The sequence below is a fragment of the Balearica regulorum genome, chromosome 1 (genome assembly GCF_011004875.1).
Source record: "Balearica regulorum gibbericeps isolate bBalReg1 chromosome 1, bBalReg1.pri, whole genome shotgun sequence".
NCBI classification, from domain to species: domain Eukaryota; kingdom Metazoa; phylum Chordata; class Aves; order Gruiformes; family Gruidae; genus Balearica; species Balearica regulorum.
In genome coordinates this window covers 1,737,942-1,747,779 of record NC_046184.1, presented here as the reverse complement: position 1 = coordinate 1,747,779, position 9,838 = coordinate 1,737,942, and the positions used below count along the sequence as shown (strand labels likewise).

General features: G+C 56.3%; 2 protein-coding genes across 2 annotated transcripts; both read right to left on the bottom strand.

Annotated features, from left to right (window-relative positions):
• Window positions 1–170: 170 nt before the first annotated feature.
• On the bottom strand, window positions 171–3,537 carry LOC104634964 (carboxypeptidase A1). The gene is made up of 11 exons (XM_075753106.1): window positions 3,400–3,537; window positions 3,087–3,168; window positions 2,741–2,875; window positions 2,553–2,654; window positions 2,286–2,387; window positions 2,101–2,202; window positions 1,850–1,960; window positions 1,534–1,624; window positions 949–1,148; window positions 584–668; window positions 171–441 (listed from the first exon to the last, which is right to left on the bottom strand). The coding sequence occupies exons 1-11, from the start codon at window positions 3,522–3,524 to the stop codon at window positions 254–256; spliced, it is 1,323 nt and encodes a 440-aa protein (XP_075609221.1). The 5' UTR covers window positions 3,525–3,537; the 3' UTR covers window positions 171–253.
• Window positions 3,538–4,272: 735 nt separating this feature from the next.
• LOC104638333 (carboxypeptidase A1) lies at window positions 4,273–8,767 on the bottom strand. The gene is made up of 11 exons (XM_010306101.2): window positions 8,624–8,767; window positions 7,838–7,919; window positions 6,927–7,061; window positions 6,674–6,772; window positions 6,091–6,192; window positions 5,915–6,016; window positions 5,675–5,785; window positions 5,359–5,449; window positions 5,012–5,211; window positions 4,601–4,685; window positions 4,273–4,515 (listed from the first exon to the last, which is right to left on the bottom strand). Exons 1-11 carry the CDS (start codon window positions 8,686–8,688, stop codon window positions 4,328–4,330), a joined length of 1,260 nt encoding a protein of 419 aa, XP_010304403.2. The 5' UTR covers window positions 8,689–8,767; the 3' UTR covers window positions 4,273–4,327.
• Between the last annotated feature and the right edge of the window lie 1,071 nt (window positions 8,768–9,838).

The following is a 9,838-nucleotide window of genomic DNA, read 5'->3' as shown; positions in this document are numbered from 1 at the left end:
TTTTCTTTTGTGTCCCACTATTTTCATACTCTTTTAATGCCCTTTTCGGGCCGCTGGGCCAGCGTGCGCTGTTTATATTGGCTGCCACCGTGTCTATCCACAGGAGTGCCGAGTCAATCTCCGAAAAAGCTTTTTCACCGCGATTGAAATAAGAGAAACAACAAAAAGTATTTCTTTATCCTTCTTTACATTTATTTATTGCATTCTTTTCCTCCTCCAGCTAGTTAAACCATCGCTCAGCCCTCAATCCCGATTAGTAGAGATGGTCCAGTGTGTGCTGCATGATGACCTTCAGCGCCAGCCACGTCTCCTCGGCAGTCGGGACGATCTGTTTGGCGGGGAGCAGGAACCCGTAGCGCCCCGTGTCCCGCAGCTCGAAGGTGAAGGAGTATTTAATGCCTTGATTGTACGTCCAGTCGATGGTTCCTCCGCTCGCTTGATCTGAGTGGGGAAACAATGGGAGGGATGTGAAACGTTAGTCGCTTTGTGTCCTACGGGGTTATTTCATAAGGTGCCGAGGTGTGAGTGATGATTTTGGTTTAATGGTGGGGGGGGAAACCACTGCTGTCCCCCCGTTACTCACAGATGGTGGTGATGATGCTGCCATACTTGTAGGAAGTGCCGTACAGAGAAGACAGAGCTGCCACTGCCTTCTCGGAAATCTGGTGCTGAGGATGCAGAGAAGAGAGAAAGATGAGCCAGAGAAGGGGAAAGCCTGTGGGATACAGCCTGCAGGAGAGGTTTTATCCTCATGCCACAGGCAGAAAGGATCCCAAAGCTTGGTAGCTTTGGCCTGGGGGAGTCCCCAGGGGCTGGCAGAGGAGCCAGGGCTTCTTCTCGGCTTGCCAATGCCCCCTCCACAGTGCGTGATGGAGGTTGCTCCTCCTTGGAGGAGGAGAGCAGCCTCCCATCATCCCGGCCCCCTTCAAACCTCCACGTCGGCCATACCAGTTCCTTCTGGTCAGGCACTGGGGTGCTGGTGTAGCCGTAGGGGTAGAGCAGGAGTTGGGAGTAGCTATGGATGGAGACGAAAGCCTTGATGTTCCCGTGGTTCTTCACAAAGTCCACAATGGCCTTCACCTCGGGCTCCGAGTTGGCATAGGGTCCGTGGTACGTCTCCGAGCAGGGGTTCCCGCTGGCCCCGGGCCCTGTGGAGAAGTGAAAACATGGTGTGGGTGTTTTGGTGGCTTTGGTGGCAGTTGGGTGGCTCAAAGAATCACAAGGTCAAAGGGCCTCTTCCATTTCCAAGCCCAAGAGCTTTTCCCACACCTCAGCTGCTTGGTGGCCAGCAAGGAATGCTCTTGGAGCTCCTCCTAGATGTTTGTGTGGTGGCTTGCATTTGTGGTCCCCACTGTGCTGGTCACTAGGGGACACCAAAGCTCTGGTGGAGCCCAAACCCACATCTCTGCCACAGAGAGTAAATCCCATCTCTTCCCCAGGAGACATCAGTGGATCTTTCTGAGTCAGAAGTGGCCTCAGAGCTTCCACATGGGGGACGGAACGCCTCCGTGGGGTTAGCGGAAGAGTTCTGACCTCCGAAACCTGCGTCCCAGTTGCGGTTGGGGTCTACGCCGACACAGAGGGAGCCCGAGTGCCTGGACCTGGTCTTGCGCCACATGCGGTTCTGGAAGAGCAGAGCCGTCTCAGCTGGTGTCCGGGGTCGGAGCTCCACCAGCCTCAAGTGGATGGGGAGCTGTCATCTGAGAGGGCTAACGGGTCACAGTGGTCCCTTTCCCACCCCATGGAAATGTAGACAAGGAGGATTTGAGCTTTCAGGGACCTCCGTGTGCAGCTCCCCAGCCTCATCCAGCATGGCTGTAGGAAGGGAGAGGGAAGCCAGGGAGATTACCTGGGTGTGGGTGAAGACGAAGCCATCCGGGTTGGTGACGATCTCCAGGAAGATGTCCATCTTGTCCAAGACAGAGGCCAGACCTTCGTCGTTCTCATGATCCAGGACAATCTAGAGAGGATGGTGGTTTGGGGCTCCCTGGTGCTGCCGGACCACTGTCCTCTCTGTGGGGTAAGCCACTCGGCATCCACGGTGGCTGCAGGACCTCGTGACCCCCGGGGCCATAAGATGTGTCTGGAAGGTGGCCATACCTTCTTGGCGAACCAGACGCCGCTGGCCTGCGTCACCCATTCCCGGGAGTGGATGCCGGTGTCGATCCAGACAGCCGGGCGGTTTGTTCCCCCTCTGCTGAACTGAAAGAGCAGAGGGGGGGCGGTTGCCTTCGTCCTGGGTCCTGCTCCCTCCTCCGGTCACCCCACGAACCCCAAATCCTCACCTTGAGCACGTAGAGGGGACGGTTCTCTGTCGACCGGCCAATCTCAAGCTTGCTGACCAGATTGGGGTTTTCGGCTACCAGCAGGTCCATGAAGGCGTAGATCTGGAGGAGAGGCATGAGGGGGGGGGGTCACACCTGCCTCGCCCCCTGCCCTTGCTGCACGTGGAGCAAAGGGCTTTGCAAAAGCAGTTTCAGGATGCAGGGGTATTTTGTGTTAGTTTTTTTTTTTCCCCCCCCTAAAATGCCCCTAATCTTGTGCTTTCTCACCTCGTCCAGGCTGTGGTAGGTAGCATAGTCAAAAGTGCTGGTGGAGAGCAGCAGCTGGCGTCGGCTACGAAGCATCTCCGTCCGCTCATGGTCCACCAGCGCCTGGGGGACGCAGGGCAGGATGAGATCTCGTCTCCCTCCGCGCCGAGACCCCACGTCTCGCCCGCCTCCCCTCCGCCACTGCTGACCTGCACATCCTCGATCATGATGGAGTAGGAGATGCCGTTGGCCTCCAGGTGGGCTTTGAGGGGCTGCAGGCTGGGGAAGGGCACGCGGACATCGACCGGGTGTCCGAGGCCACGGGGTGCCAGCCAGAAATCCAACTGGAAGGGGAGAAAGCAAGACGAGGGGGTCGGATCCGGCCTTGGGCTGCCCCCCCTGAGCCAGCTTCCCTCTTGCTTTTCACCAGCTGGTCTCCCATCCAGCCCCCCCCCCAGCCCCCCCTCGCTCTACAGCGTGGCTTGGGGGGTGCAAAGCAAGGGACATGGGCTGGGGGTTGTCCCCAAAAGCCACCCTGGCCGCTGGACCCGGTACCTGCAGCTCCTCAAGTTCCTGCAGCTCCTCCACCTTCTGCAGCTCCTCATTGTTGATGGGGACGATACGCAGCACCTGGTGTCTGGGGGAGTCAGGGGGTGTTGGGGGGGGGGGGGGTGCGAGGCCAAGTGCCACCCCCCTGGGTCCAGCCTAACCCCCCCACTCCAGCCGTGTCCCCCCCCCAGCCCTGGGGATGTGAACTGAGCCTCTTCCTGGGGGCGTCTGCGTCCCCTCGGGGCTGACCCACCTCCTTCTGCCCCAACCGGTGCCGCTGTCCCCACCCCAGCCACCCCCCCGCCAGCCCCAATCCTACCCAACAAAAGTCTCGGTGCCGGCGACTGCTGCCACCAGGGCAGCCAGCAGCACGAGGACCCTCATCGTCAGCCGAAAGAGCCCGTCCTGCGTCCCGGTAGCACCCCGGGGCCTCTTAAATCCCATCGGGATGGTGGCCCCCAGCCCAGTCCCCTCCCAGCTGTCCCCTTTCCCAGGGCTGTGGGAAGGCTCCGGCTGGCACCGGCCAAGGTTGGGCACCGCAGTCCTGCCGTCCCCCCCGCTTCAGCAGCGCTCCCTGTCCCGGCCAAACCCGTCCCGGGAACCGGCCGGAGCCGTCAGTGAGTCACCGGCCGGTGGGGTGAGAGGCAGGGAGGTGCCAAATCCCACCGCCCACGGCTGCGGCTTGGAGCTGCGGGGAGGAAAAGGGCTAAATTGGGTCAAGAAGGTGCGAGATGAATATTTTCACATGGGGAGGGGGGGGGGTTGGCGAGATGGGGACCTAAACTGTGGTGACGGGGGGTGAGGGAATTGGTTTAAAGTTCGGTGCGGAATAGAGGTCAGAGCAGGTGACAGTCATCCCAGGTGACAAAAACAAAACGGCAAATGCCTGAAGGCGCTTTGCACCCCGTGATGGCCCTGAAGGTGCCCAGTGTCCTCCCTCCCAGCCCCCAGGGAAGGGACGATGGAGCAATGCTGCCCAAAAACCCACAAATTAGGGCTTGGTTGCCCCAAACCCACCCATCCCCTCCAGGTCCTTCAGGACTCTTGAGCCTGAAGGATGGAAACTTGTAGGGCCAAAGCCACGAGGGGGAATAAACACCTGCAGGGCTGGGAATTCTTTTTCTCACTTTTTTTTTTTTTTTTTGGAAGTCTAGCATGAGGGGAAAAAAAAAAGTGTCAGCCTTAAACCATAAAGAGTCTCCAGGATTATTTATTGAGAGGAAGAGACAGCACGGGAGGTGCTGGGTTCAGTACGGATGCTCCAGGACGTGGACCATGATGTCCAGCAGTGCCGGCCAGGTCTCGGTAGCGGTGGGGATGATCTGGCTGCTGGGCAGGAGGAAGCCGTAGCGCCCCGTGTCCCTCAGCTCGAAGGTGAAGGAATATTTTACCCCGTTGTCGTAGGCCCAGTCGACGGTAGTGCCGGCTGCCATGTCTGCGGGGAGAGGAGAGGAGATGTGATCCCAACGCCGAGCGTTCGGGGTGGACACGATGTCGCAGGAAGGGGAAGGGACACTTACAGATGGTGTCCGCGATGCTGCCGTAGGTGTATTTTGTCCCATACACGGCGGCCAAGTCGCCCACCGCCTTTTTAGCCAGTTCATTCTGCAAGGGAGAGCCCAAAAGTGCTGAGACCTGGTAGACCAAGACCTTGGGGCAGCAGAAACCTCAGGGCAGTGGGGTCTAGAGCCCACTATCGTTTCCCACCCCCTCTGCTTTTGCTTTTCCCCAAAACACCCTCAATTTTTGATCGATGGGAGGTATGTCTCGCAATCGCCCTCCCTCCAAGAAATAGGTGATGGGCTTCAATGCTTCAGTGTGCAGGTTGCATCTAACAAGAGCAGCAGGGAGGGTCCTGGGGTGGTCTGACCTGACTCTTCCAGCAAGGCTGGTGGTTGCAGCCCTATGGCTACATTTTGGGGCCATCTCACCAGTTCCTGGTGGTCGGGTGCAGGCGCCGTCGTGTAGCCGTAGGGGAAAAGCAGCATCTGGGAGTAGCTATGGATGGAGATGACCGATTTCACGTTCCCATGGCTGAGGATGAAGTCCACAATGGATTTCACTTCTCTCTCCGAGTGGGCATAAGGGCCGTGGTAGGTCTCAGAGCAGGGGTTGCTGCTGGAGCCAGAGCCTGCGGCATGGCAGAGGGGACGCCATGCAGAGAGGCTGCCCCAGGGAAAGGTTTCCAGACCCCAGGTTTCTGCCCTCTAGCAAGAAGCTTTGATGCTTTGAGGCACGAGCGATGCTCCATGTGAGGCCTCAGTGGCCCGGCTCTCACCTCCAAAGCCCGCATCCCAGTTTCGGTTGGGGTCCACACCGACGCAGTTGGAGCTGGCATTGATGGACCTTGTCTTGCGCCACAAGCGGTTCTAGGAGAAGATGGGGGTGACACCATCACTGGGATGTGAATGTCCTTGGGGGACAGATGATGCCTTCCTGTCCAAGCGTCTCTGGAGACAGGAGGAAACCACCTCCACCCACTCGCTATCCCGCACGGGAAGGGACATCCCTCCCCACCCAAAAACTGCGACCAGCCACGGTTGCCAGAGCCAAGCGCTGGGACAAGTTCCCTCCCGCAGTGTCCCCACACTCACGGAGCTGTGGGTGAAGGCAAAGCCGTCGGGGTTGGTGATGATCTCGAAGAAGATGTCCATGCTGTCCAGGATGGCGGTGATGGAGGGGTCCTGGCCATACTCCTTGGCAATCTGCACGGGGAGGGGAGCGGGAGCTGCCTCAGCACCCCTCGGGGATGAGGGATGCAACTGAGCGGTGCCATGGGGAGGTGTTAAAAAAGGGCTTGGAGTAAGAATTGGGGTCCCAGGGCACGTGGTTACCTTGTTGGCCGTCCAGATGCCGGTGGCTTGGGTGATCCATTCCCGTGAGTGGATGCCAGTGTCCAACCAGATGGCCGGTCGATTCGATCCCCCGGTGCTGAACTGTACGGAGAGGAGGGATTTCAGCCCCGTGCCCTCCCTGGGCTGGGCAAGGTGAGAGTGGCCCCAGTACCCACCTTCAGCACATACAGGGGTCTGTTCTCGTAGCTCTGCCCAATCTGGAGCTTGCTAACGAGGCCGGGATGATCATCCACCAGCATGTCCATCCAGTCATAGATCTGAAAGGAGGAGTTGCTGGGTCATGAGGCTCACCCTGGCTTTCCTTTTGGTTTTTAAGGGTATCCAGCACCAGATGCAAAATGCAGAGCTTCCCTGGAGAAGACCTCTGTGCGAGCAGGGATGTGCACGTCGCAAAGGCTTTTGCAAAAGCAGAATAAATGGTGGGGTTGGGAAAAGCTCTGAGATCCCCCCCAACACCATCGCAGCCTCCATCGGCCACCCGCTGGGCTCCAAGCACAGGGTTTGACTCCCAAAATGAAGTTGAAGATGTCTTCCAGCGAGGCGGGGAGGTGCCAAGAGAGGCCACGCTGTACGTGGAGGGATGCCCGGTCTCCTGGCTCAGCTAAAACCTCCACCCAAGGAGGAGAGACGTATCCCAGGGAACTCTCCCTGCCACTGTGAATGTCACCGCATGGATGCAACCATGGCATGGGCTAAGCATGACCCCCAGAAAGACAAAGCAGATGTTCTGCAAAGTACCTCATCTATCGTGTGGTAGGAGGCATAATCAAACGTGCTGGTGCTTCTATTTATCCTCTTGGACTTCATCATGGTTTTCTTTTCCTCATCCAATAATTCCTGTTTAGGAGGGGGGAAAAAAACAAAAATTAAACAGGCTGGAAGGAGCAGGGAGCTGGGTTTTTATTACATCTCCTCACGGTTTCCAACTTTTTGGACCTTCTCTTGGGACTGAACTGTAGGAGCTCGTCCTGCTCCCTGTCACAGCCCTTACCTGCACATCCTCGATCATGATGCTGTAGGAAATGTTATTGGATTCCAGGAAGACTTTGACCGCTTGGAGGCCGGGGAAGGGCACCCACAGGTCGGCTGGTTGGCCGGGGCTGGTGGGGTGACGCCAAAAGTCAACCTGGTGCGGAGGAGAGGAGAGAGCTTGGCCCCATCCCATGCTGACGCTCATTCACTGAGCTCCCTGGCACCAAAAGGGATCTCATAAGAGTTTCCATTGAAGGATTTAAAATGGTCTTTGGACAAGTTTTGGGACATGGATGGCTACCAGGATGGGTCAGGGTCCCTTTGCCTCACTCAGTGGATCTTCTACAGAAACATGTTTCAGCCCAAGTTGCTCGTTGGCTGCAAACGTCCCTTTGAATGAGGAGTATTGGTGATTTGAGCAGATGTGGTGAGACACCGGGGTCACTGCGTGCTGGTTTTGCTCTTTAATTTGATAGATGTGACTCCTTACATCAGCTTTGCGGTGCAGATGCTGTTCCCCACCACCCATCTCTTTCCTGGTGCTCCCACTGCTTAAATTTTTCACCAGGATTCACCTCCCTCAAAGCAACTAGGGTAAACGCAGCAGGAGCAGAGTTATGTCGTAATTCAAGAAAAAAAAAAAAAGAAAAAAAAAAGGAAAAAAAAAGAAAAAAAAAAGGCAATGACATTTTAGACCTGGATACTCAGCCTGGGAACAACGATGCTGCAGGGGCCCGGGTGTTCCCCCTTCATCTGAAACAGGAGGGCTCAAGGTACCCCAAGCTAAATATTATATTTACATAGTTATAAATGATACGTATCCAAAATGGGAAGAAAAATTGGATGTGAGGTCAAAAGAAGGAGGGAGCCCTGGATGTCATCGGGGTCTCCTTTACACCGGGGGATCCTCGGGGCCCCATCGCAGCTCACCTGCACCACTGTGTGCTCAGCCAGCGCTCTGAGCAGGTTGATCTGCTCCTCATCGCTGGGCGTGATGCGGAGGACCTGGTCCCTGCAGGGAGGCAAAGCCGTCAGCGCATGCGGGAAGGAAAGGAGCTGAGCTTCCAGCGCCGACGTGACCCCATCGTGGGCTGGGTGGAGACTCTGAAAGGTCTACACCGGGGCTTGCCAAGTTGGAAAGTGCATCAGTTGTTGGAGGTTTGGTGTTGAGAGCGAAAAATGCAGTTTCAGAATAGCCACAATAGGAAAACCAGCAAGTGCCAGAGAGCCCGAAGCAGTCTCCATCTTTCCTTTGATCACAAGAGCTCCCAAAATATTAGGAAGTATCTTAACATATCTATATGTTCTGTCTATATGCTAGGCATTTCCTAACATAGCCACTGCTCCAGCCCAGCTGGGCTCCCCCCCAGGGACAGGAACAGCCCCCAGCAGAGCAGGAAACGCTCTCCTTCCCCAGCAGCGAGGTTTCCCTATCCCAGGTCAGTCCTTCCCCTGGAAAAACTCGGGGTGATGCTCTCAGGATTTAGCATCCCCTCATTTCTACCTGCTGCGTGCTCAAACCCTCCCTCCAAAGCTGGGGTGAAACCACATCTTCCCCAGCGTCCACGCGGCAAAAGCCGACGGATTTCCCTCCTTTGGGATGTCATCCTTCTTGTTGACCCCAAAGGAGAGCGGACGGAGCCAGGCATCTCTCACCCCAGTCCCCGTCCCCAACCAGGGTGCCCCACCACCCCCCCTGCTTTCGGCAGGACTCACCCCACGAAAAGCTGCTCGCCGCGGGCGGCTGCCGCAAGGGCGGCGAAGACCAGGAGGAACTTCATGGTGAGTGGATGCAGATGAACCTCCGCCCTGAGGGTGTATATAGCCCCCTATATAGCGCTCCAGGGGCACTCGTGGACCTTCTCACCAAGGCCACATCTGCTGTCCCCGCGGAGCCGGTAGCGACAAACAGATAAGCCAGGAACGGCTCCCAGGAGCCCAAATGTTTGCTTTATTTGGCGAAGTCAATAAAAAAGCAGCCAAATTAGGGAGGATCTGATAACGTCTTCCTCGGCGCTCGGGTCCTGCCAGGACGCGTGCCTGCGTACCCAGCGTGGTGCGAGTGTCATGGTCACAGTCACCAGCCAACTCACGGGCGTGGGACGGTGGTGATGGTGGGGTCATAGGACCCCAGAGAACACAAGGACACGGCGCTTTGTTTCCATTAATTTCTTTATTACAGCTTACTGCAAAAATCAAGTATAATTATGATTAGTAAAGCAAGCGTATATTACAAGTTACTACAAAATTACTAGCAGAAAAGTGAGCACAGAAACATATATTTATGATTAATTTATATATGCACACACACATATATATATGTATCTAAAAAATTCAAAATATATCATTCAAATTATTACCAGTGCCAGCCGTCAAACGGCTCCCGGGAGTGGGGCCAGCTGACGATGGATGAAGTCTCACTTCAAAGATGATGGGTGTCATGGAGCCCGGAGCCAGGTGTCCCCGGTGAGGGTCCGAGGGGTCGCTCAGGGACATTCGTCTGGGAGTAATCATCGGAGAGAGAGAGAAAGAGGAGCTCGGTTTTGGGTGGAAAGCAAGTTATTTTTATGTCTTTACACGAGCGGGCGCAGGACAGCAGCTCCTGGAGCAGCTGTTGCTGACTTCTGCTGTCTTAGGTCAGTTCGTTATAGTGGTTTCTTTGTTCCGCAGGTTATAGCAGCGTCTTTGTTCCACAGGTTATAGCAGTGTCTTTGTTGTGCGCTTATCTACGATGCCCCTGAGCTCCCGTCCGCGCTTGTCAAGGATGGTCTGGGTTCCCGGGCCGGGTTCCCAGGCTGGCAAATATCATCTTGGTCAGTATTTTAGCAGACATCTTCTGTCCGTGCTTTTCCGCACCAAAACCAGGTCATCTTCCCGGTTGCACCGACAGCAGGGTGTGTCACAGGGAAGGTGCCGCGGTCAGGGGGGGTC

What these genes read in the sequence shown, in the direction of transcription:
- LOC104638333 (XM_010306101.2), bottom strand. Translation starts at nt 8,688, where the DNA reads ATGAAGTTCCTCCTGGTCTTCGCCGCCCTTGCGGCAGCCGCCCGCGGC. An exon ending in TTGCCTTCACCCACAGCTCC is followed by an intron (nt 5,450 to 5,674) that starts GTGAGTGTGGGG and finishes ATCTTCTCCTAG; the next exon opens with AACCGCTTGTGGCGCAAGAC. An exon ending in CAGCATCGCGGACACCATCT is followed by an intron (nt 4,516 to 4,600) that starts GTAAGTGTCCCT and finishes CTCTCCCCGCAG; the next exon opens with ACATGGCAGCCGGCACTACC.
- LOC104634964 (XM_075753106.1), bottom strand. Translation starts at nt 3,524, where the DNA reads ATGGGATTTAAGAGGCCCCGGGGTGCTACCGGGACGCAGGACGGGCTC. An exon ending in GTCCCCTCTACGTGCTCAAG is followed by an intron (nt 2,203 to 2,285) that starts GTGAGGATTTGG and finishes CTGCTCTTTCAG; the next exon opens with TTCAGCAGAGGGGGAACAAA. An exon ending in GCGTCTGGTTCGCCAAGAAG is followed by an intron (nt 1,961 to 2,100) that starts GTATGGCCACCT and finishes CATCCTCTCTAG; the next exon opens with ATTGTCCTGGATCATGAGAA.